This window comes from Chrysemys picta, chromosome 22 (genome assembly GCF_011386835.1).
Source record: "Chrysemys picta bellii isolate R12L10 chromosome 22, ASM1138683v2, whole genome shotgun sequence".
Taxonomy (NCBI): domain Eukaryota; kingdom Metazoa; phylum Chordata; order Testudines; family Emydidae; genus Chrysemys; species Chrysemys picta.
In genome coordinates, this window is record NC_088812.1 from 9,460,084 (window position 1) to 9,487,861 (window position 27,778).

General features: G+C 54.1%; 1 protein-coding gene across 3 annotated transcripts in view; it reads left to right on the plus strand.

Moving 5' to 3' along the window:
• Positions 1 to 23,097: 23,097 nt before the first annotated feature.
• MCOLN1 (mucolipin TRP cation channel 1) overlaps positions 23,098 to 27,778 on the plus strand; it is a 32,542-nt gene continuing 27,861 nt past the window's right edge. The window contains exons 1-2 of one of the 3 annotated variants that reach the window (XM_065576317.1): positions 23,098 to 23,260; positions 25,681 to 25,898. In XM_065576317.1, the coding sequence (XP_065432389.1) occupies positions 23,224 to 23,260; positions 25,681 to 25,898 (255 nt within the window). In that variant the 5' untranslated portion in view covers positions 23,098 to 23,223. The remainder of the gene's footprint in view (positions 23,261 to 25,680; positions 25,899 to 27,778) is intronic. The other 2 variants (XM_065576316.1, XM_065576318.1) reach the window with 2 other exon arrangements.

Here is a 27,778-nt window from a genome sequence, read left to right on the forward strand (position 1 = left end):
AGTGTACCCCTTATTTCCAGTCTGAATTTGTGTAGCTTCAACTTCCAGCCATTGGATGCCTTTCTTTCGTAGAGTCTAAGACTGGAAGGGACCTTGAGAGATCATCGAGTCCAGTCCCCTGCTCTCATGGCAGGACCAAATACTGTCTAGATCAGGGGTCGGCAACGTTTGGCACACTGCTCGCCAGGGTAAGCACCCTAGCGGGCCGGGCCAGTTTATTTACCTGCTGACGCTGCAAGTTCGGCCGATTGCGGCCCCCACTGGCCGCGGTTCACTGTTCCGGGCCAATAGGGGCGGCAGGAAGCCGTGGCCAGCACATCTCTCGCCCGCGCCACTTCTCGCCGCCCCCATTGGCCTGGGACGGCGAACCGCAGCCAGTGGGGGCCGCGATCGGCCGAACCTGCCGTGTCAGCAGGTAAATAAACTGGCCCAGCCTGGTGCTTACCCTGGCAAGCCGCATGCCAAACATTGCCGACCCCTGGTCTAGACCATCCCGGATAGACATTTATCTAACCTACTCTTAAATATCTCCAGAGATGGAGATTCCACAACCTCCCTAGGCAATTTATTCCAGTGTTTAACTACCCTGACAGTTAGGTACTTTTTCCTAATGTCCAACCTAAACCTCCCTTGCTGCAGTTTAAGCCCATTGCTTCTTGTTCTATCCTTAGAGACTAAGGTGAACAAGTTTTCTCCCTCCTCCTTATGACACCCTTTTAGATACCTGAAAACTGCTATCATGTCCCCTCTTAGTCTTCTCTTTTCCAAACTAAACAAACCCAATTCTTTCAGCCTTCCTTCATAGGTCATGTTCTCAAGATCTTTAATCATTCTTGTTGCTCTTCTCTGGACCCTTTCCAATTTCTCCACATGGTTCTTGAAATGCAGTGCCCAGAACTGGACACAATACTCCAGTTGAGGCCTACACCAACACAGAGTTATGCGGAAGAATGACTTCTCGTGTCTTGTTCACAACACACCTGTTAATGCATCCCAGAATCATGTTTGCTTTTTTTGCAACAGCATCATACTGTTGACTCATCACACTGTTGACACTATAACCCCTAGATCCCTTTCTGCCATACTCCTTCCTAGACAGTCTCTTCTCATTCTGTATGTGTGAAACGGATTGTTCCTTCCTAAGTGGAGCACTTTGCATTTGTCTTTGTTAAACTTCATCCTTTGTTAGATTGAAGAGCCCATTATTAAATATGTGTTCCTCACATAGGTACTTATAGACTGCAGTCAAGTCACCCCTTAATCTTCTGTTTTTTAAGGTAAATCAATTGAGTTCCTTGAGTCCATAAGGCAGGTTTTCTTATTCTTTAATCATTCTTGTGGCTCTTCTCTGACCCTCTCCAATATATACTGTGACAAAGCTCTGTCCTTGTGTCCTTGGGTCCCGCATTTTCTGGCAGATTTCACTAGCCTCAGAGGCTCACCGTGACCCTCCACATAGCCCCTCTCTCTCTAGAGGCAAGGGTCACAGTCTACTGAGCCATTTTCATCATAAGCCAGCAAGGGAGATGAGGAGAAGCTACCCTCCCTTGCACAGTCTCTGTTGTTTCCCAGTCTCAGTGGGGCAAAAGGGGGAGCCCAGGCCCACCCTCTACTCCAGGCTCCAGCCCAGAGACCCTAATAGTATCAGCTATGGTAGCTGACTTTTTAGGAAGAGGACACATACAATTCCCTGGGCCACTTCCCCACAGCAGCCCCCACTTCCTCAAGATTCACTTCACCCTTACCTCAGGGCCTCCTTCCTTGTGCCTGATATGGTTTGTACTGCTCCATCTCTCCAACAGCACAGCTTTCTCCTACAGCTCGACACACACCTCACTGACTAACTGGGAGGCTTTTCACTAGTTCCAGCCAGCCCTTGGTTGGCTTCAGGTGTCCCAATCAACCTAGCTGTCTCCACTGCTTTCTAGAAGGATCTTAATTGGCCCCAGGTGTCTTGATTAACCTCGAGCAACTGCCATTTGGTTACCATGGTACCAGGGTTTTGTTTAGCCTGGGGCTAACATAACTGTTCCTCACTACTTTACTATAGCCATCTGGCCTTGCCCTGTCACAATACATATCCTTCCTGAATTGGGAACACCAGAACTGGACACAGCACCGTAGCAGAAGTCACACCAGTGGCAAATACAGAGGTAAAATAACCTCTCTACTCCTACTAAAGATTCCCCTGTGTATGCATTAGCCCAGGGGTGGCCAACCTGAGCCTGAGAAGGAGCCAGAATTTACCAGTGTACGTTGCCAAAGAGCCACAATAATACATCAGCAGCCCCACACCAGTCCCCCCCGCGCCCCGCTCCCAGCGCCTCCTGCCCATCGGCAGCCCCACCGATCAGCGCCTCCCCCCACCTCCCAATCAGCTATTTCATGGCTGAGCGGCGAACAGCAGAGGCTAACAGCAGGAGTTTGCCTGGGAGTTCGCGTGGGGAGAGCGCACTGAGGCTTTCATCTGCAGGTTTCTCCGAGTAGTTCCTGCAACAGTTGAGGAAGCTCCTAAGAGGACGGTGATATGGAAGGTGAGCGATCAGCTGTTGTAACCTGCACAGGTTGTGCCATGTTTGTCTTTCTTCCGCAGGACAGAAGTGACTTTGTCTGTACAAAGTGCAAGCTGGTCTCCATATTGGAGGAGAAGGTTCGAGGGCTGGAGAAACAAGTATCGACTCTGCGTTGCATAAGGGAAAATGAAGATTTCCTGGACAGACGTCAGGAGATGCTTCTACGGCCACAATGTTCTGAAGATTCAGAGCAGGCGCAGCAGGGACAGAAGGATTGTGAGGAGGTTTGGCAGCATGTGACCTCCAGAAGAAGAAAGAGGAGCGTCCATGCACCAGCAATGGAGATACAGGTGAGCAATCGTTTCCATGTTCTCTCTACAGGTGCTAATGCGGAGAGTGGACTAGATGGCCCATCTGAGGGAAGGGAGCAGAAGGAGACTCCACCGATTGGAAGGCAAAAGATGCACTGTCCTAGGGATGGGGGTTCCACGACCACCACTCCCAAGAGGAGGAGGAGGGTGGTGGTGGTCGGGGACTCCCTCCTCAGGGGGACTGAGTCATCTATCTGCCGCCCTGACCGGGAAAACCGAGAGGTCTGCTGCTTGCCAGGAGCTAGGATACACGATGTGACGGAGAGACTGCCGAGACTCATCAAGCCCTCGGATCGCTACCCCTTCCTGCTTCTCCACGTGGGCACCAATGATACTGCCAAGAATGACCTTGAGCGGATCACTGCAGACTACGTGGCTCTGGGAAGAAGGATAAAGGAGTTTGAGGCGCAAGTGGTGTTCTCGTCCATCCTCCCTGTGCAAGGAAAAGGCCGGGGTAGAGACCGTCGAATCGTGGAAGTCAACGAATGGCTACGCAGGTGGTGTCGGAGAGAAGGCTTTGGATTCTTCGACCATGGGATGGTGTTCCAAGAAGAAGGAGTGCTAGGCAGAGACGGGCTCCACCTAACGAAGAGAGGGAAGAGCATCTTCGCCAGCAGGCTGGCTAACCTAGTGAGGAGGGCTTTAAACTAGGTTCACCGGGGGAAGGAGACCAAAGTCCTGAGGTAAGTGGGGAAATGGGATCCTGGGAGGAAGCACAAGCAGGAGAGCGCAAGAGGGGAGGACTCCTGTCTCATGCTGAGAAAGAGGGACAATCATTGAGTTATCTTAAGTGCCTATACACAAATGCAAGAAGCCTGGGAAACAAGCAGGGAGAACTGGAAGTCCTGGCACAGTCAGGGAACTATGATGTGATTGGAATAACAGAGACTTGGTGGGATAACTCACATGACTGGAGTACTGTCATGGATGGATATAAACTGTTCAGGAAGGACAGGCAGGGCAGAAAAGGTGGGGGAGTTGCGTTGTATGTAAGAGAGGAGTATGACTGCTCAGAGCTCTGGTATGATACTGCAGAAAAACCTGAGAGTCTCTGGATAAAGTTGAGAAGTGGGAGCAACAAGGGTGATGTCGTGGTTGGAGTCTGCTATAGACCACCAGACCAGGGGGATGAGGTGGACGAGGCTTTCTTCTGGCAACTAGCAGAAGTTGCTAGATCGCAGGCCCTGGTTCTCATGGGAGACTTTAATCACCCTGATATCTGCTGGGAGAGCAATACAGCGGTGCACAGGCAATCCAGGAAATTTTTGGAAAGCGTAGGGGACAATTTCCTGGTGCAAGTGCTGGAGGAACCAACTAGGGGCAAAGCTTTTCTTGACCTGCTGCTCACAAACAGGGAAGAACTAGTAGGGGAAGCAAAAGTGGATGGGAACCTGGGAGACAGTGACCATGAGATGGTCGAGTTCAGGATCCTGACACAAGGAAGAAAGGAGAGCAGCAGAATATGGACCCTGGACTTCAGAAAAGCAGACTTTGACTCCATCAGGGAACAGATGGGCAGGATCCCCTGGGAGAATAACATGAAGGGCAAAGGGGTCCAGGAGAGCTGGCTGTATTTTAAAGAATCCTTATTGAGGTTGCAGGAACAAACCATCCCGATGTGTAGAAAGAATAGTAAATATGGCAGGCGACCAGCTTGGCTAAACAGTGAAATCCTTGCTGATCTTAAACGCAAAAAAGAGGCTTATAAGAAGTGGAAGATTGGACAAATGACCAGGGAGGAGTATAAAAATATTGCTCAGGCGTGCAGGAGTGAAATCAGGAAGGCCAAATCACACTTGGAGTTGCAGTTAGCAAGAGATGTTAAGAGTAACAAGAAGGGTTTCTTCAGGTATGTTAGCAACAAGAAGAAAATCAAGGAAAGTGTGGGCCCCTTACTGAATGAGGGAGGCAACCTAGTGACCGAGGATGTGGAAAAAGCTAATGTACTCAATGATTTCTTTGCCTCTGTCTTCACGCACAAGGTCAGCTCCCAGATTGCTGCACTGGGCAGTACAGCATGGGGAGAAGGTGACCAGCCCTCTGTGGAGAAAGAAGTGGTTCGGGACTATTTAGAAAAACTGGATGTGCACAAGTCCATGGGGCCGGATGCGCTGCATCCGAGGGTGCTAAAGGAGTTGGCGGGTGAGATTGCAGAGCCATTAGCCATTATTTTTGAAAACTCATGGCGATCGGGGGAGGTCCCAGATGACTGGAAAAAGGCTAATGTAGTGCCCATCTTTAAAAAAGGGAAGAAGGAGGATCCGGGGAACTACAGGCCAGTCAGCCTCACCTCAGTCCCTGGAAAAATTATGGAGCAGGTCCTCAAGGAATCAATTATGAAACATTTAGAGGAAAGGAAAGTGATCAGGAACAGTCAGCATGGATTCACGAAGGGGAAGTCGTGCCTGACTAACCTAATTGCCTTCTATGATGAGATAACTGGCTCTGTGGATGAGGGGAAAGCAGTGGATGTGTTATTTCTTGACTTTAGCAAAGCTTTTGATACTGTCTCCCACAGTATTCTTGCCACCAAGTTAAAGAAGTATGGGCTGGATGAATGGACTGTAAGGTGGATAGAAAGCTGGCTAGATCGTCGGGCTCAACGGGTAGTGATCAATGGCTCCATGTCTAGTTGGCAGCCGGTTTCAAGTGGAGTGCCCCAAGGGTCGGTCCTGGGGCCGGTTTTGTTTAATATCTTTATTAATGATCTGGAGGATGGTGTGGACTGCACTCTCAGCAAGTTTGCAGATGACACTAAACTAGGAGGCGTGGTAGATACACTAGAGGGTAGGGATCGGATACAGAGGGATCTAGACAAATTAGAGGATTGGGCAGAAAAAAACCTGATGAGGTTCAACAAGGACAAGTGCAGAGTCCTGCACTTAGGACGGAAGAATCCCATGCACTGCTACAGACTAGGGACCGAATGGCTAGGTAGCAGTTCTGCTGAAAAGGACCTAGGGGTCACAGTGGACGAGAAGCTGGATATGAGTCAACAGTGTGCTCTTGTTGCCAAGAAGGCTAACGGCATTTTGGGCTGTATAAGTAGGGGCATTGCCAGCAGATCGAGGAACGTGATCGTTCCCCTTTATTCGACATTGGTGAGGCCTCATCTGGAATACTGTGTCCAGTTTTGGGCCCCACACTACAAGAAGGATGTGGAAAAATTGGAAAGAGTCCAGCGGAGGGCAACAAAAATGATTAGGGGTCTGGAGCACATGACTTATGAGGAGAGGCTGAGAGAACTGGGATTGTTTAGTCTCCAGAAGAGAAGAATGAGGGGGGATTTGATAGCAGCCTTCAACTACCTGAAGGGGGGTTCCAAAGAGGATGGAGCTCGGCTGTTCTCAGTGGTGGCAGATGACAGAACAAGGAGCAATGGTCTCAAGTTGCGGAGGGGGAGGTCCAGGTTGGATATCAGGAAAAACTATTTCACTAGGAGGGTGGTGAAACACTGGAATGCGTTACCTAGGGAGGTGGTGGAGTCTCCTTCCTTGGAGGTTTTTAAGGCCCGGCTTGACAAAGCCCTGGCTGGGACGATGTAGCTGGAAATTGGTCCTGCTTTGAGCAGGGGGTTGGACTAGATGACCTCTTGAGGTCCCTTCCAACTCTGATATTCTATGATTCTATGATTCTATGGCGTGCAGGAGGCTCTGGGGGGCGGGGACGAGGGAGGAGCGAGGGCACGGCAGGCTCAGGGAAGAGGGTGGGAAGGGGTGGAGTGGGGTTGAGCCAACAGTTGAGCAGTGAGCACCCCCTGGCACACTGGAATGTTGGCGCCTGTAGCTCCAGCCCCAGAGTTGGTGCCTATACAAGGATCCGCCTATTAACTTCTGAAGAGTTGCATGTGGCTCCGGAGCCACAGGTTGGCCACCCCTGCCTTAGCCCTTTTGGCCACAGCATCACACGGGGAGCACATGCTCAGCTGATTATCCACCACAACCCACAAATCTTTTTCAAAGTCACTACTTCCCAGAGTAGAGTCCCCCATCCTGTGAGTATGCCTGGTATTCTTCGTTCCTAGATGTATACTGTGACACTTTGTCTCATATTCTTCATAGAAATGTTGTTATGATATGACTATGGCATAACTATGATAAGTCATGTGAGATATCATTGAAAAAGTTATGATTTACTAAATATGATTATCCTAATTGTATGCATGTATCATTTTTTGTGTCTGAAGTTAGGAATATTATCTATGCATCTATTACAAATGTGTTTGCACCTTGGGAACGCCCACTAGGCAGAATGCCATCTGTCTAGATGGCTGGCTGGGAAGGGCCATTAGGAAGAACAATAGGTCTTAGAAGATGCTTATCTTCCATCGGGGAGCCTTCCTGAGGATGCTACAAACAGCCTCCGAGTCATGGCTGCTATGGCCCTACAGAGACATGCGACCAAGTCACCTGGTATTGGACTCCATCATGGAATACTAGTGTTTTCTCACTGACCGAGCGTGGGAATCAAACTGGGAGACAAAAGGTTCCCGCCATATGCTAATACTATTTAAGGCAGGGGAGTGACATCATCGTGGTTCATTCTTCACTGACTCCCCGCCCAAGAAAGAAGACTGCTGGAAACACCTGAGAAACAAAAAATTGAACATGGGGAGAAGGGCTGAACCCAGGCTAGAGGGTTTTCTAGCCTGTGAAAGGAATACTTGGAGTTTTAAGCTGCAAGTGTAGCTTGCCCTCAAGAATCTCTGCAAACTGCCTAAAACAATATTTAGGGTGAGAATTTGCTACTTATGTCTAATTTCTTTAGTATATTAAGCTTAGATTGCATTTTGTTTTATTTGCTAGGTAATCTGCTTTGATCTGTGGGCTATCCCATATAATCACTTAAAATCTATCTTTTGCAGTTAATAAACTTGTTTTTGTTGTGTCTAAAACCAGTGTGTGGAAATTTTAACTGGGGGTCAGAAAGCTGTTGCGTATCTTCCTCCACATTGAGGGAGGGGGTGAATTTCATGAGCTTACGCTGTACAGTTCCCTGTGCAGTACAAGATGGTATAATGTTGGGTTTACATTCCAAAGGGGGCTGCCATTCCTATTCTCCTAGACAGAACCTGGAATTCAACTCTTCTCCATGGGAACAGAGAGATGATCCCCCAGCAAGCAAGGCCAGTCCCTGCCCTCTCTATGGAGATGGGGGTGCCTGGGGATTGATGCCTTGCACTCGGCCAGCTAGGAGGGTGGTGGCTGGGATCTGCCCTCCATGCTCCGGTCTGAACTATTTCGTATTGCAGGAAGTCCAGAGGCAGCACCAGAGATGAACTGGGAACAAGAGGAAGGAGCCCAGGGGTGGTCTGGTGTAGCAGAGAGCCTGGCAAAGCCCTACATGCTTTGGAGTGAAAGGAGAATTTGAAAGCATCTGGGGGTGCCAAGTGCAGAGGGCAAGACAGGATGGCGGAGTGCATGGGAGCCGGGATGGGACATAGGTAGTGAGCAGAGCACTGGGCATTGTAGGGAAGCACATAACTCACAGGTGAGCCCTCAAGCCACAGGGAGCATGTGGGACGCACATGGCAGTTGGAGTGTTCAGGCCAAGAAGAGCGCCCAGGGAGGCAGGATGGGTGTTCAAGGCAGACAGGGCATCACAGGAGTGGCATGCATGCAGAGGATCTGGCTTTCAATCACAAGTGCCCAGCCTTGCCCTTGCAGTGAGCTGCCGCCGTCTCCTGTACAGAGGGGTATGGACTATAAACTGCTAAGTCATTGCAACCACAGTAAGCTGTGCTGCTGGGCCGGGGCACACAGCCCTGCATGAGACACCATGCGGGCCCATCCACACGCCATGCAGGTGTGCAGCTCGGAAAGGCACTTACCCTGGAGGACAACAGCTGGGGCAGTGCCCAGACAGGGCTGCTCCCGGTGGGGGTGTTACGGAGTGTGGGGGAGTCAGGGCCCTGCACCCCTCTTCCTGAGATTCACCATGACTCTCAGCCAGCCAGTAAAACAGGTTTATTAGATGACAGGAACACAGTCCCAAGCAAAGTGTGTAGGCACAACCAGAACCTCTCAATCAAGTCCTTCTGGGGGCTTTAGGGAGCTTAGACCCCCAGCTTGGGGTTTCCTGCGTTGCCCCACCCAGCCCAAACTGAAAATAAAAAAACTTCTCCTGCAGCTCTCTCCCCCCTCCCCTCTGCTCCTCCTTTTCTTTGTTCAGTCTCCCGGCCAGAAGGTGTCACTTCTCCTGGCTCAGGTTACAGCTCAGGTAATTTCCTTTAGGGTTACCATACGTCCGGATTTTCCCGGACATGTCCGGCTTTTTGGTCCTCAAATCCCCGTCCGGGAGGAATTTCCAAAAAGCCGGACATGTCCGGGAAAATAGGAAGGCATGGTAAGAGGACCGCCTCCTCCCCGGGCTCCAACTTTCCCGGCTCCTGCCGCTCTCCACTGCCACGGGGGCCGAAGCAACTTCCCCGCGGGGGCCAGGCGGTGGCTGTTCGTTCTCCCCACCTGGGCAGCCAGACTCGGGAGCAGCCGCTGCTGCAGCTCCCACTGCTGCGGGGGGAAGCAGCCGATGGCCAAGCTCGGTGGCTGCGGCTCTGGCGCCTGGGGCATGAACCCTCTGAGACCAGGCCTGCTGCGGGGAGCCAGCCGGTGCAATCCTGCGGGCAGCCCCGGAGTGGGGGCAGCAGGCCCCAGCCCCCCCGTCCCGCTCGGATCCCGCAGGGGAACGAACGGGGCTCCCGATGCCTCCGCCCCGGGGCCGTCTGCGGGATTGCACCAGCTGGGCAGCCAGCCCAGACGCGACTGGCCAGGGGCTGGGCGCAGCGTGCGCGCTGCTGGGTCCCCACAACAGGCCCAGGCTCGGGGGTTTGGGCCCGGGCGCCAGAGCCGCAGCCGCCCGAGCTTAACCATCGGCCGCTTCCTCCCCCCGTGGCAGTGGGAGCTGCAGCAGCGGCTTCGCCCAAGTCCAGCTGCCCAGGTGGGGAGAACAGCTGCCGCCTGACCCCCGCAGGCCGCCCCCCTACTCTCCCTCCAGGTACCACCCGAGTCCTGCCTGTGCTCGGGGCCAGGCCGGACTCACTCACCCCGGCCCCACGTTCCCCCTTGCGTCTCACGGGCCTCCCTCCAGTGCTTGCGGAGGGAGGAGGAATGGTGGGGAGGGGGGTTGTTGGGTTTTTTTGCTCTGCCGCCGTTTTTTTTTTTTTTTTGCTCTGCGCCCCCCCCACCCCCCGCGTCCCGATATTTGACCTGGGTGATCTGGTCACCCTAGGGGGCGGAGTTGGGGCAGGGACTTTGGGGAAGGGGCAGAGTTGGGGCGGGGCCGGGGCCGGGGCTGGGGCCCGTGTAGTGTCCTCTTTTTGCAGTATTGAAATATGGTAACCCTAGCTTCCTTCCCATCCCCAATGTAACTCCCCTGCAACATTCCCAGGTCAAATCCACCCTGCTCCCTGCTCCGTCACAGGGGACTAGGATTGTCACCTGGCCAGGTTTCTCAGGATCATTCCCTTTTTTGAGGTAGCTGTCCCAGAAAATGTGCCAGGGTGCTCAGTATACATAGGGTTACCATATTTCAGCAAGAAAAAAAGAGGACGGGAGGAGCCCCGCCCTAGCCCCGCCCCTGCCCCTCCCACTTCCCGCCCCCCCAGAACCCCCAACCCTCCCCCCGTTCCTTGTCCCCTGACTGCCCCCTCCTGGGACCCCTGCCCCTAACTGCCCCCCAGGACTCCACTCCCTATCTAAGCCTCCCTGCCTCTTGTCCCCTGACTGCCCCAACCCTTATCCACACCCCCACCCCCAGACAGACCCCTGGGACTCCCACGCCCCATCCAACCACTCCCCACCCCCTGACAGCCCCCCCCAGAACTCCCAACCCATCTAAACCCCTCTGCTCCCTGTCCCCTGACTGCTCCAATCCATCTCCCCACCCCTGCCACCTGACAGCCCCCCCCCAGAACTCCCAAACACTCCCCTCCTGCTCCTTGTCCCCTGACTGCCCCCTCCTGGGACCCCTGCTCCTAACTGCCCTCCAGATCCCCACCCCCTACCTAAGACTCCCTGTTCCTTGTCCCCTAACTGCCCCCTCCTAAGACCCCCCCCAACTGCCCCCCAGGACCCTACCCCCTACCTGTACCCTGACTGCCCAAAACTTTCTCCACTCCCCCCAAAAAGCCCCCCCCCCCCCGTTTCTTGACTGCCACCTCCAGAACCTTCCTGCCCCCTGGCCCCCTTACCCTGCTGCTCAGAACAGAGTGTTGGGCTCTGTGCAGCCGAGCCGGACACGTGGCTGAGCTCCCCAGCACAACAAAACCCGGTCCCTGGCCCTGCACAACAAAACCCGGTCCCTGGCCCTGCACAGTGCTGCCGGACTGGGCTGCAAGGGAGCTGCCGGCTCAGAATGCAGGGCGGATCCGGCTCCTCTACAGCTGCTCCTGAGTCCAGCCCGGGACTTCCCTGCAGCCCTCCCAGCCGCTCGCTCTGCTCTGCCCGGGGGGAGGGGGGAAATCCCGGACATTGTGAGTTATTTACAAATTCCCCCCGGACGCTATTTTTAGCACAAAAAGGAGGACATGTCCGGGTAAATCCGGACGAATGGTAACCCTAGTATACAAGGCCGGCTGGCCAGCATTGTGAGCTCAGAACCAGCGCTGGGCAAGGCATAAAGCAGTGAGGGTGGCAGAGCTGGTAGCACCAAGGCCGGGGAGGGGCGTGTGCCTACGTGAGGTGATGTTTCTGGGCCTGCACAGGAAGGCCCCACAAGCTATCACTGGCTTGTCGCTCCACACAGCTGGGCCAGGAGCCCCAGTGTCACCACAGCTCTATCGAGCCAGGGGAGCGGAAACAGCTGTGCCCAGCTCATGTCCTGCCCCTTATCTCAGCCTCAGACCCTTGCTGTACTCCCGCCGAGGAGAGGCCCAGGCACAGCCCTGGGTATCAGACGCCTGAGCCGTTGGGCCTTGGGGGAAGGGTGAAGGCAGTGCACACCTGTCTGCCAAGGACTCTTAACAACTCCCCTCCCACCCTGTATCAGAGGCCTGTCTCGCTTGGACTAAGGCTTTTCCCGCTGCTCTGACATTGTGGGCAGAACCAGGCCATGTGGGGGCCTCCACAGCCAAGGCAGAGCTGGCAATAAAGGCTGTGCCCGCCCTGCTCCCGGGGCGCTGGGCCCCACGGCTGGGATGGGGCTGGCGCTAAGGGCTGTGCCCGCCCTGCTCCCGGGGCGCTGGGCCCCACGGCTGGGATGGGGCTGGCGCTAAGGGCTGTGCCCGCCCTGCTTCCGGGGCGCTGGGCCCCACGGCTGGGATTGGGCTGGCGCTAAGGGCTGTGCCCGCCCTGCTCCCGCGGTGCTGGGCCCCATGGCTGAGATGGGGCTGGCGCTAAGGCCTCTGCCCTCCCTGATGCCAGGGTGCTGGGCCCTGCAGCTGGGATGGGGCTGGTGCTAAAGCCTCTGCCCTCCCTGATCCCAGGGTGCTGGGTTCTTTGATCCATTTTTCTGGGGGAAAAAAGGCCCGAATGTTTTTTAACGTACAGAATATAGAGCCCCGCCCTGGCTGATAGGTGGGTCAGGCCCATGAGCAGCAGAGCACTTAGATCACGAGCGCACAGCCCACAGGCACTGAATCTTCGAAGATAATTCTTCTTCTAACTATTTGCCAGGCCTTGTAGTTCAATAAGTTTCACCAAGGTCAGAGAGCAGAGTGTTATGCAACCTAGCAAAACCTCCCAGCCAGCTCTGCGGCTCTGGTTTCACATTTTGGTGCTTGTGTTGGCATAATCCTGCTGCTTCCCTGCGCATTCCAGGGGCCCTGCTGGGCAAGGGAAGACACCTCACTCTGTGATGTGAAAAAAAACAAGATAATATAATTGCAATATAACCCTTTGTTTTCCCATTTTAAAGAAGGATAGGCACAAACCCTCTTCCTTTTCCTTCAGCGCTGTTCCTGGCACACACTGAAGCTATGAAGCATGTATGGAATGAGAGCCAACAACCTTCAAATCCGGTGAATGATCTCACTGCAGACTTCACAAGCCATATTTACTGAGAAGTTGCACTGTCCCCAAACCCTTTCCAGCCCAGACTGGGACCCCTTCTCCCTACTACTCCATTCCCAGCGTCGTCCCAGTCCAGATTTGGATCCCCCTCCCCATCACCATCCCTGCTCCCTACACCATCCCTGGAGCCGTCCCAGCCTGGGCTGGGATCCTTCCCTCTACACCATTCCTGGAGCCGCTCCAGCCTGAGCGAGGATCCCTCCCCCACCCCTCCATCATCTCTGGAGCCCTCCCAGCCTGGGCTAGGATCCCTCCCCTTTATGTTGTGTGTGGAGTATTGAAAACTGAAGCTGTCAGTCTGCAGTGAACCAGCCTAGAGCCAGATGGGGTGAGTGGTGCCTAGGGTGACCAGATGTCCCCCCGATTTTATAGGGACAGTCCCGATTTTTGGGTCTTTTTCTTATATAGGCTCCTATTACCCCCCACCCCCGTCCTGATTTTTCACGTTTGCTGGCTGGTCACCTTAGTGGTGCCTGTCTGCTGTAGGGAGTGGTGCCTGTCTGCTGTAGGTTTTTCTCTCTGGTTTTGGGAGTTATTTTTCTGAATTCTAAGAAATAAAGTTGTGTTATGTTCCAACCTCCAGCAAGAGGATTTTGTTTTGATCTAACGTCTCTGTGTTTTTATGCCATGAACATACCAGAGAACATTGGTGATGAAGGTGGGAGGAAGAGAGAGAGTAAAGATAAACTGGCTGCATATGGCAATATGGACAGTTTCCAATTTAATGAAAAAGAGGAAGATTTTGCGGCTGGTACTCAAAGAAACCTGAGGAGCATATCTGTGCCAGGCTATGGCACATACTGATAAACAAAGGCCTGGTTTCCCAACACTGGAGGGGAAAACCTGATTTATAATGCTCAAAGCCTTACACTTCCCACAAGAACCTGGTGAACTGGAATATAAAGATACAACAGAGATTGCAAAGCAATATTATGTGCCTCCCATCAATTTTTTAATGGAACAATACCCTCGTTTAATCTAAGAAACCAAAGAGAAGAACATATCTCAGAATGTTAAACAAGTCTGAAAAAACTGTCTGCTCCTTGTCAGTTTGGTAATTTTCTGACAGAGGCTTTCAGAGATTAATTTGGTTTTGGAGTAAAACACCCTGAATTAAAGCTATTGAATGGTGTGTTTAACAAGAAAGTACCACTAGAGGGAGCGGTGGAGATTGCTCTGTTTAAATCCACAAAAGAAATGTGCCAAAATTTGTAAATAAACTGGCCCCATGTGGTGCCAGGCCCATTGGTGCTGGAAAAGAGGAGGCCAGGGGGCCATAGCCTTCACACTTTGCGCCAAGGCGGACCCTGCCCCCTTACCCTCCTCTTCCCCCCCGAGGCCCCACCTTCTGGCCAGGCCAGCAGCTGGTGGAGCCCACACCAGGAGCCCGGGCAGTTGTGGGAGTCACGCAGACCCTCCACCTGCCTGCGTTGCGTAGGGTTACCATATTTTGAGTGTCCAAAAAGAGGACACTCCACGCCCCCCCACGCCCCGCCCCCACCCCAACTCCACCCCTTCCCCAAAGTCCCCGGCCCAACTCCGCCCCCTCCCCTGCTTCCCGCGAACATTTGATTCGCGGGAAGCCTGAAGCAGGTAAGGGGGGAGGAGGCGTGGCCCAGTCTGGCCCCCCCCGGCGTCTCCAACCTGTGTCGGCTCGGGCCCTGGGGTGCCGGCCCCGGGCCAGCCCCCGGCCCAGCACCGCTGGTCCCCGGCCTGGCCCAGCACCGCCGGCCGCCGGCCCGGCCCCGGCCCCCGGCTCAGCACCGCCGGCCCAGCTCCGGCCCCCGGCCCCCGGCTCAGCACCGCCGCCCCGGCCCCGGCCCCCGGCTCAGCACCGCCGGCCCAGCACCGCCGGCCCCGCATGTCCCGATTTTCCCGGACATGTCCGGCTTTTTGGGATTTCCCCCCGGACGGGGATTTGAAGCCCCAAAAGCCGGACATGTCCAGGAAAATCTGGACGTATGGTAACCCTAGCGTTGCGGGGGGGCTGAGAGCAGCCCCATGTTCCCATCCCCTGGGCTCCCGGCCCAGTGGAGGGTCTGCAACTCCACGCCGGCTCCCCAAAGCTGCCCACACAGCTCTGTCTCCGACCCAGCTCCAGCCAGGTAGGGGCCTCAGAGCTGCAGCCCGGCCATGTTAAGAGTTGTGCAGGCAGCTGTGGGGAGCCTGGCTCCCTCCACCTGCCCTGGGCAGGAGGTCCAGGGACATGGTCAGGGGACTGCTTTCGGCCCCCACCCCACCCTGTGGGGGGGTTCCCCAGCCCCGCTCCAGCTTCCGGCTTGGCTGGGGGAGGGGCAGGGGGGTGCCTCAGGGGGTGCGGTAGGGTTGCCAGCCCTCCAGGATTGCCCTGGAGTCTCCAGGAAATAAAGATTAATCTTTCATTTGAGATTATGTCATGTGATGAAACCTCCAGGAAAATGTCCGACCACAATTGGCAACCCTAGGTGGTGGGTGTGATGGGTTAACCCCCACTCTGGGGTCCTACTGAGCCTTCCTGTTCCACCAGCCTGGGCTCCCTCACCCTCTCCTGCTGAGCCAGACCCTCAAGCCTCCTCCAGCACACACAGGTAATGTAGCCCAGTGGGCCAGCTTACCTGTATTATATTCATTGCTTTGTTATTCTGCTTTATTATATTTAGTAGTAATGCAAGGAACCTAGGGCTTTTATCCTGTAAGATTTGGCTTTAGTAGATAGTGTGAGGCTTGAGATCTATAACCTTTGGTATAGATAAACTTAACTAACTCATAAGTTATAGGGTGTGACGAAGTGGGAATGTTCTTAATGTGTTCTCTGAATACTGTGTGGGTGCCTCAGTTTCCCCAATGCATTTCTTAAGTATCTAGGTAGGGGGATAAGGGTGTGTGATTGTTGCAGAGCCCGAGAGGGGCAGTGTGATACCATCTGCACAGAATGGCTGACACCCTGTCTCCTGGTAACTGATGGCCTGGGCCCCTCCCTTGCAAGTGCCAACTGAAGGTGTTGGAGAACAAAGAGATCAGGTGACCTCCTGGCCCCGGAAAGAGACAAAGGCCAGAGGAGGGGCTGGAGAGTTTCAGTTTGGAGCTGGCTGGGGAAAGAGAGGGAGGCCCAGACCTGGGATCTGGCCTCCCTGGCCCCAAGATGGACCTGACTTAGAGGTCCTGTTTCCTGTACCTACAAGCTCTGTTTTGGACTGTGTTCCTGTTGTCTAATAAACCTTCTGTTTTACTGGCTGGCTGAGAGTCACGTCTGAATGCGGAATTGGGGTGCAGAGCCCACTGGCTTCCCCAGGAGCCTCGCCTGTGCGGACTCGCTGCAGGAAGCGCACGGTGTGGAAGGGGATGCTGAATGCTCCGAGGTCAGACCCAGGAAGGTCGAAGCTGTGTAATCTTCTTGCCCTGGAGACAGTATGCTCACAGAGAGGAGGCATGCTCCCCCAAAGTCCTGACTGGGTTCGTATGGAGTAGTTTCAGAGCATTGCCCAGTGACTCCGTGACATAGGGAACTGAAAGTAGTATGCCAGAGGGGGAATTTTGTCCAGAATACTGACATCAGCCACCCACAGAACATAGCTGACACCAGCACAGAACATAGCTGACACCAGCACAGAACATAGACACCAGCATCCGGAAAGTTCCGGACAGAACCTCCGACCGCAAAGCTGCCATGACAGCAAATTGATGTGTATGCTAATAGGGTAACATCATACATATACTAACCTATAGAAAACTGATATGTTAAGGGGAGGAAATACAAATAAGGACCTCTACTAAATATGCATCGGTCATGGCAGCGTCAGCGTAACCTACTATAAAAGTAACATCCCAGGGGCAGCAGATAGGCTGGAGAGATGTAGACCTTGGGAGGGGCCAGAATGATGGCCACCGGGGAAGATGAGGATGATGACGGTGATGAGAAAGATAATGGTTAACATTCCAGGGTGTAAGTATGGCTGTCCAAATGTACTTTCTGTATTATCCCACCATCAACCTCAGCCTGGACCAGTCCACACAAAGATCCACTTCCTGGACACTACAGTGCTAATAAGCGATGGTCACATAAATACCACCCTATACCAGAAACCTACTGACCGCTATAGTTACCTACATGCCTCCAGCTTTCATCCAGGACACACCACATGATCCATTGTCTACAGCCAAGTTCTAAGATACAACCGCATTTGCTCCAATCCCTCAGACAGAGACAAACACCTACAAGATCTCTATCAAGTGTTCTTAAAATTACAATACCCACCTGCTGAAGTGAAGAAACAGATTGACAGAACCAGAAGAGTACCCAGAAGTCACCTACTACAGGACAGGCCCAACAAAGAAAGTAACAGAACACCACTAGCAGTCACCTTCAGCCCCCAACTAAAACCTAGGGTTACCATATTTCAACAATCAAAAAAGAGGACGGGAGGAGCCCCGCCCCCGTCCTAGCCCCGCCCCGTCCTGTCCTAGCCCCGCCCCTGCCCCTTCCACTCCCTCCCACTTCCTGCCCCTTCAGAACCCCCAACCCTCCCCCCCCACTCCTTGTCCCCTGACTGCCCCCCAGGACTCCACCCCCTCCCTAAGCCTCCCTGCCTCTTGTCCCCTGACTGCCTCCTCCTGAGACCTTCCCCACATCCTAACTGGCCCCCTAGGACCCTACCCCCTACCTGTCTCCTGACTGCCCCAACCCTTAGCCACCCCCCCACCCCCTGACAGCCCCCCCCCCAGAACTCCTGACCCATCTAAACCCCTCTGCTCCCTTATCCACCCTCCCCCAGAAAGCCCGCCCCGAACTCCCGATCCCCCCCGCTCCTTGTCCCCTGACTGCCCCCTCCTGGGACCCCTGCTCCTAACTGCCCTCCAGAACCCCACCCCCTACCTAAGCCTCCCTGTTTCTTGTCCCCTAACTGCCCCCTCCTGAGACCCCCCCACCTGTACCCTGACTGCCCAAAACCTTACACCCCCAACCCCCAGACAGCCCCCCCGAACTCCCTGACCCATCCAACCCTCCCCCCTGCTCCCTGTCTCTTGACTACCCCCCCCCCAGAACCTCCCTGCCACTTCTCTGGCCCCCGGCCCCCTTACTGTGCTGCAGAGCAGCGCGCTCGACAGCGGGGGAGGGCAGCAGGGTCGGAGCTCCAGACGGCCTGAGGCCGAGGCCGGCCGGCGATCTGTGAATGCAGGGAGGGGGAGGGGGAGGAGGGGAGTGGTGTCAAGTTTCAGGAGAGAGGCGGGGGGAAGTGCAGGAAGGGCTCTGGCTCTGGCTGTTGGAGCCCCGGCTGGTCTGTAAGCCGCGCGCACGCTCTGCATGGGGGGGGGGGGGGGGGGAGGGGGGGGAGGGGAAGTCCGGACATTGACAAATTCCCCCCGGACGCTATTTTTAACCCGAAAAAGCCGGACATGTCCGGGGGAATCCGGACGAATGGTAACCCTACTAAAACCTCTCCAGTACATCATCAAGGATCTACAACCTATCGTGAATGACGATCCCTCACTCTCACAGACCTTGGGAGACAGGCCAGTCCTCGCTTACAGACAGCCCCCCAACCTGAAGCAAATACTCACCAGCAACCACACAACAAAAACACTAAACCAGGAACTTATCCTTGCAACAAAGCCTGTTGCCAACTCTGTCCACATATCTATTCAAGGGACACCATCATAGGACCTAATCACATCATGGAATACCAGGGTTGGAAGGGACCTCAGGAGGTCATCTAGTCCAACCCCCTGCTCAAAGCAGGACCAATCCCCAGACAGATTTTTATCCTAGTTCCCTAAATGGCCCCTTCAAGGATTAAACTCACAACCCTGGGTTTAGTAGGCCAAGGCTCAAACCACTGAGCTATCTCTCCCCCCAGCCACACCATCAAGGTCTCATTCACCTGCACATCTAGCAATATGATATGTGCTATCATGTGCCAGCAATGCCCCTCTGCCATGTACATTGGCCAAACCGGACAGTCTCTACACAAAAGAATAAATGGACACAAACCAGACGTCAAGAATTATAACATTCAAAAATCAGTCAGAGAACCAACCTGGACACTCAATTACAGACCTAAAAGTCGCAATTCTCAAACAAAAAAACTTCAAAAACAGACTCCAATGAGAAACTGCAGAACTGGAATTAATTTGTAAACTGGACACCATTAAATTAGGCTTGAATAAAGACTGGGAGTGGATGGGTCATTACACAAACTAAAAACTCTTTCCCCATGCTAATTTTCCCCCCTACTGTTACTCACACCTTCTTGTCAACTGTTTGAAATGGGCCATCCTGATTATTACTACAAAAGGTTTTTTTCTCCTGCTGATAATATCCCACCTTCATTGATTTGTCTCATTAGAGTTGGTATGGTAACCCCCATCTTTTCATGTTCTATCTATCTATCTATCTATCTATCTATCTATCTATCTATCTATCTACTGTATTTTCCACTCCATGCATTGATGAAGCGGGTTTTAGCCCATGAAAGCTTATGCCCAAATCAATTTGTTAGTCTCTAAGGTGCCACAAGTACTCATTCTTTTTGTATTATCTCTATTTGCCTTGTTGAGTTTAAGTGCGTGTTATACAACTTTGCTAAATTATTAATAAATTATATATATATAATATGATATGATAATTACTGGGCCTGATCTTGGGACAAGAACCTGTTAATCCTCAAGTTACAATTATATATACCCAACTTTGGGTCAGGCTACAGTAGGGACATGCCCAGATGCCAAAAGACACAGACACTGAGATCAGCTCTGTGTAGGAAGACTCAGCCCGTGGACTGCCCAGCACGCAAGTGCCTACCCCAAAATTGTAAATTGTACTCAAGTGTAAACCCAAAATTGTATTGTCTTGTGCTGCCCAGAAATCTGTATAGTGTAAGCACATGAAATTCGCTCCCTCCCTCAATGTGGAAGAAGGTATGCACAGCTTTTTGCCACTCCCCACCAAGTTATCATAGGATGATAGAACTGGAAGGGATCTCGAGAAGTCGGTCCTGGGGTCGGTTTTGTACCTTCCTCTCCAGTCAGGAATGTGCTTACTTGGTTATCTGACACCTGGCATGTTGCTATTTTGCCAAAGCTAGGCCTTCCCTTAATACATAATATCTATATCCCGAAATACAAAGTGATACAAACACATAAATGAGATTATCATATTTGGCAAATTATAACATTTTGGCAGATATCTTACATGGCATACCTGGCATAACTCATTGTAATTTTACAATATTGATATTCATAATATCCTAAAGTGTTCCCCAGATTCCATACAGCATCACATCTGGCACCACCCCAGTGCCCACCCCCCAGCCGGAGCCCTCACCCCCTCTCGCACTCCAAGCCCCTACCCCAGCCCGGTGAAAATGAGCGAGTGAGTGAGAGTGGGGGAGAATGAGTGGGGGATGGAGTGAGTGGGGTGTGTGGCCTCAGAGAAGGGGCGGGACAGGGGCAGGGCAGGAGGGTGTTTGGTTTTGTGCAATTAGAACGTTGGCAACCCTATGTGTGCATGCTATGAACATAACACTGTTTATGCTCCAATTTGAGTTCTTGGTATAAGCACTGGCCCTTGAACTGAAAACTGGCTAATAGACAACAACTGAATAATAAATGGGGACGTATCCCACCAGGGGAGATGTTCAGTGGGGTGCCACAATAAGCTAAGTTACGTATAGTCTTATTCAACAACTTCAGTAATGACTGGAAAGAATGAAGGAGACACTTGGACAGCAGTGGTGCTGAAAGAGAGCTAGAGGACAGTGAATTATGAATAGATGTGTCAATCTCCATAGTTAAGTTTGAAGCTTGGCTTCCCACCCAACAGCTGATTTTCACACACGCCAGCTTCACCACGTTCCAACCCAACAATGTGCCAACAGAGCTACAAATATCAGGGCAGATGTTTATAAGAGATCCAGGTACCATATGTGGTCAGGAGGTCACAGAGACCTTTAGGCTCATGGGAGGAGGAGAGAGCCCATTGCCAATGGAGCAGGAAGGACCACATTGTGCTAGGGGCTGGGGTCTACTGCCTGTGGGATCAGAGTGTCACAAGAGGCCCATCAGACCTACAGGAGCAGGGTGGGGCACAGAGTCCATGGCTCTGGGGGTCAGGGGTTATAGGAGCACATCACAGCCACAGTCAGGGGTCATGGCCCTGGGGGTCAGGGGTCATAGGGGAACATCACATCCACAGTCAGGGGTCATGGCCCTGGGGGTCAGGGGTCATAGGGGAACATCACATCCACAGTCAGGGGTCATAGGAGCACATCACATCCACAGTCAGGGGTCATGGCCCTGGGGGTCGGGGGTCATAGGGGAACATCACATCCACAGTCAGGGGTCATGGCCCTGGGGGTCAGGGGTCATAGGAGCACATCACATCCAGTCAGGGGTCATGGCTCTGGGGGTCGGGGGTCATAGGGGAACATCACATCCACAGTCAGGGGTCATGGCCCTGGGGGTCAGGGGTCATAGGAGCACATCACATCCAGTCAGGGGTCATGGCTCTGGAGGTCAGGGGTCATAGGGGACCATCACATCCACAGTCAGGGGTCATGGCTCTGGGGGTCAGGGGTCATAGGGGAACATCACATCCACAGTCAGGGGTCATGGCTCTGGGGGTCGGGGGTCATAGGGGAACATCACATCCACAGTCAGGGGTCATGGCCCTGGGGGTCAGGGGAGCACATCACATCCACAGTCAGGGGTCATGGCCCTGGGGGTCGGGGGTCATAGGGGAACATCACATCCACAGTCAGGGGTCATGGCCCTGGGGGTCAGGGGTCATAGGGGAACATCACATCCACAGTCAGGGGCCATTAGGGTGACCAGATGTCCCGATTTTATCGGGACTGTCCCGATATTGGCTTGTTTGTCCCGCGTCCCGACCGATGTGCGGTCGGGACACTGGACAAACAAGCAATTTTGTCGTTGTGGAGGGAATCTTGCCCCCCGCGCCCCGGCTCCGTCCCCTCCTTCCCGCATTGGCTCCCTCCCCAAATCCCCGCCCTGGCCCCCACCTCTTCCCCAACCACGGGGAATTCCTCCTCCCTCCCAGGCTTGCAGCATGGCGGTGCAAGCCTGGGAGGGAGGGTGGCGCTTCCTGGAGCTGGTGAGTCAGCTCCGGCACCGGGCAGGCAAGGGGGCTGCTCCCCCAGGAGGGAAACGAGGGGGCTCCTGCCCAGGCCGCTGCACAGTCGAGGAGAGCGGCTGGTGCTGAGGGAACACGGAGCAGAGACCAAGCAGCGGTTACAGGATGGTTTGGCTGCTGCCGCCATCCAGGGGATTGAGCGAGCTCTGGAAAAGTGCTGGGGCTGGGCAGGAAAGTGTCTCTGCCGGCCCAGGGCCCTCGGATCTCGCAGCCCCGGGAACCCGCTCCCCTGGTGTAGTGATGCTGCAGGAGGGAACCGCATTAACATGGTGATTAGCCCTGTGCTCTCTGCTCCAGCCTGGACCTGCTCCGGGGGCAGAGCTCGAGGGAAACTGCTCAGACCGGCTTCACCGGGACCATGAAGCAGCCCTTTTCCGCACCCACACGTTCGTGCTCTGGACCAGTCCCTGGGAGGACCCCTTCGGTGTGCCAGGCTCACTTAGGGTCACCAGGGCAAGCCCCTTGGCTTCACCGCCGCCTTCAGGGCCCGGGGCCGGGAGCGCAATGCGGAGGCTGCTCCAGCCCTGCAGCCCGCGGGGCAGTGTGGTGGGTCGGAGGCGGACACGCTCCTGCCGGGAGGGGCCGGGCCCGGCTACCTGGTTCGCCCCCTGCCCGGGTCCCCGAGCTCCCCGCGGCTGGAGAGGGGCTGTCCGGGGCTGCGGGGGCGAGTGTCCCAGCCCTGGCGGGGTGGAGCAGAGCAGCCCCTGCTGCGGGGCCAGGGCGACGGAGCCCGGGAACGGCTGGGCAGGGAGCTGCAGGAGGGGCCCGGAGCGCGGCTCGGCTGGGGGGGTGCTCCGGGCGTTTTTGTTTTTTTTTCCCTCTCCGCCGCCGGCTTTTTTCTTCTCTGCCCCCCTCCCCCGCGGCCTTTTTTTTCTCCCCCCCCCCGTCCCGATATTTAATCTGTGGCATCTGGTCAACCTAGGGGCCATGGCCCTGTGGGTGGAAGCAGCGGGGGCGGACCCATTCCCTGTGTCTCGGGGCGAGGCGTGGACGCGCCCGAGGAGGTCAGGGCGCGGCCAAGTCTGTCTGAAAAGCCGCCCAGGCGCGCGCGCGGCAATGTGGGAGCGGGAGCGCTGTCAGACACGTGGGGCTGTACGGGTCACGTGAGGGAGGGGCGGCGCGGAGCGGAGCCCTGCACGTGATGGGGGCGGGCCGCGCTCCGTCTCTTCCGGCCGGACAGCTGACGGGCTCGCGCTGTCCGCACCATGTCCGCGCCCCGCTGTCCGCACAGCCCGCCCGCAGGTGAGGCCGCCCGGGTTCCTCTCTGGGCCGATCCGCTTCGGTCCCCGGCGAGCGAGAGCCAGCGGCTGTGGCGCCCGCCCCGTCCCTCGGCTCAGCGGGAGTCCCGGGCGGCCCCGAAGGGACGGGAGAGGCTGGCCGCAGCCCGGCTTTGCTGCGTGCTCCCCGGGCAGCAGGCGCTGGGCTCCAGCGAGCGGGCGGCGGCCGGGGAGCTCCCTGCGGGGAAAGGGGCTGGGCTTCTCCCCCTGCTTGGAGCCCCTTCTGGCCGCTGGGGGAGACCGGGCACTTTCTAGTTCCCCCTCTTTTTATGGGGTTGCTAGGCAGAGAATGCACCGGTGCTGCCCGGGCTGGGTTCCCAGTGCGCTGGGGGCTCGTCCCTTCCTCTGTCCCGGGCAGGAGTTCTGCAGCACGGGCCGGCCCAGCGTGGGTGTCGTTTTTCGCGGGGCCAGGCACCGCTGGAATGACTTAGGTCCATTCTCAAAGGTGGAGAATTTCCCGTCTTCCATCAGTTTCTACAGTGGAGTGGAGAACTTGTCCCCACCGCTCCTCTGTCGTGCTGCAGGGTTGCCCTTCTCTTGGTTTGCAGTGTCTCTGCCTCCCAGTTTCCATGTCAGGTTGATTGTCAATGATTCGGAGTACCTGGTAAGCGTCTGCCTTAGCTCTGCCTGTTCCACTGCTGTGAAGTATCTGCAGGGGTGGTGGTTTTACCAAGGGGTCTGTAATAGTTCTCCTGAACCTTCCCAGAAGCCTGGGTGTGTTATGTTTTGGTCCAGTGACTTTTAGCATGGCTCTAACTCTTCCTCAGACTCCTGGTGGCGAGGGTGTGTATCTCACCTGCTCCTCCTGATTGTTGTGGGGGAAGGGTGAGGGCTTAACTACTCTACCCCTTCCCCAACCTGAAGGCTTTTGTGTTCTTTTTTGTTTTTTTCTGGTGGAGGAGGAGGACCCCCCCTTTGGATTGCACTTGCTCCAGTGCTTGTGGCGACAGAACTTTTTCTCAAGCCGTAGCTAAGCAATAATATCGTTCTCATAACTTCCTCTGCTGCCTGAGGGTTCTGAATAGTAGAACTGGCCCTCTTCAACCTCTTGTTACTCTCGTTGTGATTGCTAGGGAAAGCTCTGAGCTGCCTTCGTGCTGGAGCTGCCTTCCAACATGGCTTCAGTCTGGAAAACTTTCTTCACAAGCCTAAGTATTGGACCTGTTTTTTTAACTGAAGGCTTACAGTCTGTAGAAATGGATGACTTGAGTCTGTCCCCGTTCCTATACCCCACGCCCCTCCTCATGCCTCTGAGAGCTTCCTGCTTGCCACTAGTGAGTGTCAAGGCCTGGCAGGAGAATTTCACTGGAAACTGAGTCCTGACCTTAGTCTCCATAGCTGGAGGGAGCCTAGGCTCTTATCCCCTGCTAGTGCACATGCTGGGGTGACACTGCAGTTACACTCGTTTCCCCTGCCAGGACTGATACAGAAAGTTCCTCTGACAAGGGACCATATCACAGAACAAAACACACACGCACTTGGACCTTTGGACTAACAATGGCCTGATCCTACAGGGTCTCTTACTCCTTGGTTCTAGAGCTGCACTGACTTGGAATGAATTGATGGAACTCCTCTTCTCGGTGTCTCATGAAATGCTGTGTGGCCTGGTCGAACTATAATGAAGATGTTACCTTGCTTAACCATGAGATCTTCCTGCTATAACCCTAATCCCTCCCATCCTTGTTTGTTACATTCCTGTCTAAATGTAGGCTATAGGCGCCTCAGGGCAGGGCCCTGTGTTTGTAGCTTTGTAGAGCACCTAACAACTGTGTAGGTGGTGGTCCTCTGAGTCCTATGAAGATATGAAATCATCTGGCCAAACCCTAGGGAGCTGGTATCTAGGTCATTGCTGAGGCCAGTGCCAGGCAGTAAATAAACCACCTTCCTGATGAGAAATCCTTATGGCCTGTTGATCGTCTTGTCTGACTCATCTGAGGAGCCAAAGACTCCTGTCAGAGGGCACACCAGATAGTTCAAGGGGGAAGAAGTGATTTTGTTGGATGTACAGATGGTGAAGGGTTCAGTCGTAAGGATTATTGAGCCTGGGGGTTTAGGCTGCTTGAGAAACGCCTGGGCCCCCACCTCTAAGGCCATGGAAGGGTGGGTGACTTGCCCTTCCCCTCCAACCACCCACTATTCAGATCTTTGTTTAGTGGAGTTAAGTTAGGCTGATGTGACAAACCACTTTGCTGGAGCATGAGAGAGAGGGGAGGGAGGCTGGTGAAGAGAGCAAGCTGGCTAAACCTGGCCACAATCTGAAATCCCTCCTAGGGTTTGGGCAGGTGAGTGGCTCTGGACCATCTCTTATATCAGTGAGGTGAGGACCATGGTGACTTGTATTTATATTCCTGTCTCTCCCACCTCCCTCCACTCTCCCCCTCCTAGAGACACAGAGGCTGCTGACCCCTGTGAATAGCTATGGGTCTCAAGACGGGGGGGCCGGGCCAGGCATGGGCGCCGCCTCTCTTCTGCCTGAGGAGGAAGACTTGCGCAGGCGCCTCAAATACTTCTTCATGAGCCCGTGTGACAAGTTCCGCGCCAAGGGCCGCAAACCTTTCAAGCTGGTGCTGCAGATCATCAAGATCATCATCGTCACCATCCAGGTGTGTGGGGGCTGGCTGGGGGGCATGGAGATGAAAAGCACTGTACTTTGGGCTGTGGCAACCTGCAGCCCATGTCATTCTGGTTCCATTGTTCAGGGTAACTCTTGTCTCCTGTGATCTATCAGGCAGCCTGGGGTACTGCTTGCTCTTAGAATCATAGAATATCAGGGTTGGAAGGGACCTCAGGAGGTCATCTAGTCCACCCCCCTGCTCAAAGCAGGACCAATTCCCAACTAAATCATCCCAGCCAGGGCTTTGTCAAGCCTGACCTTAAAAACCTCTAATGAAGGAGATTCTACCACCTCCCTAGGTAACCCATTCCACTGCTTCACCATCCTCCTAGTGAAAAAGTTTTTCCTAATATCCAACCTAAACCTCCCCCACTGCAACTTGAGACCATTACTCCTTGTTCTGTCATCTGGTACCACACTGAGAACAGTCTAGATCCAGCCTCATTGGAACCCCCTTTCAGGTAGTTGAAAGCAGCTATCAAATCCCCCCTCATTCTTCTCTTCTGCAGACTAAACAATCCCAGTTCCCTCAGCCTCTCCTCATAAGTCATGTGCTCCAGCCCCCTAATCATTTTTGTTGCTCTCCGCTGGACTCTTTCCAATTTTTCCACATCCTTCTTGTAGTGTGGGGCCCAAAACTGGACACAGTACTCCAGATGAGGCCTCACCAATGTCGAATAGAGGGGAATGATGAGGTCCCTCGATCTGCTGGCAATGCCCCTACTTATACAGCCCAAAATGCCGTTAGCCTTCTGACAACAAGGGCACACTGCTGACTCATATCCAGCTTCTCGTCCACTGTGACCCCTAGGTCCTTTTCTGCAGAACTGCTTCCTAGCCATTCGGTGCCTAGTCAGTAACAGGACTCTACGCTTGTCCTTGTTGAACCTCATCAGGTTTCTTTTGGCCCAATCCTCTAATTTGTCTCGGTCCCTCTGTATCCTATCCCTACCCTCCAGCGTATCTACCACTCCTCCCTGTTTAGCATCATCTGCAAACTTGCTGAGAGTGCAGTCCACGCCATCCTCCAGATCACTAATGAAGATATTGAACAAAACCAGCCCCAGGACCAACCCTTGGGGCACTCCGCTTGATACCGGCTGCCAACTAGACATGAAGCCATTGATCACTACCTGTTGAGCCCGACGATCTAGCCAGCTTTCTGTCCACCTTATAATCCATTCATCCAGCCCATACTTCTTTAACTTGCTGGCAAGAATACTGTTGGAGACTGTATCAAAAGCTTTGCTAAAGTCAAGGAATAACACGTCCACTGCTTTCCCCTCATCCACAGAGCCAGTTCTCTCCTCATAGAAGGCAATTAGGTTAGTCAGGCATGACTTGCCCTTGGTGAATCCATGCTGACTGTTCCCGATCACTTTCCTCTCCTCTAAGTGTTTCATAATGGATTCCTTGAGGACCTGCTCCATGATTTTTCCAGGGACTGAGGTGAGGCTGACTGGCCTGTAGTTCCCCGGATCCTCCTTCTTCCCTTTTTTAAAGATGGGCACTACATTAGCCTTTTTCCAGTCATCCGGGACCTCACCCGAACGCCATGAGTTTTCAAAGATAACGGCCAATGGCTCTGCAATCACATCCGCCAACTCCTTTAGTACCCTCGGATGCAGCGCATCTGGCCCCATGGACTTGTGCTTGTCCAGTTTTTCTAAATAGTCCTGAACCACTTTTTTCTCCACGGAGGGCTGGTCACCACCTCCCCATACCGTGCTGCCCAGTGCAGCGGTCTGGGAGCTGACCTTGTTTGTGAAGACAGGGGGGGGGGGGGGGGGGGGGAAGCATTGAGTACAATAGCTTTTTAATATAATAATAATTAATAAGATATGGAGATATACCTATCTCATAGAACTG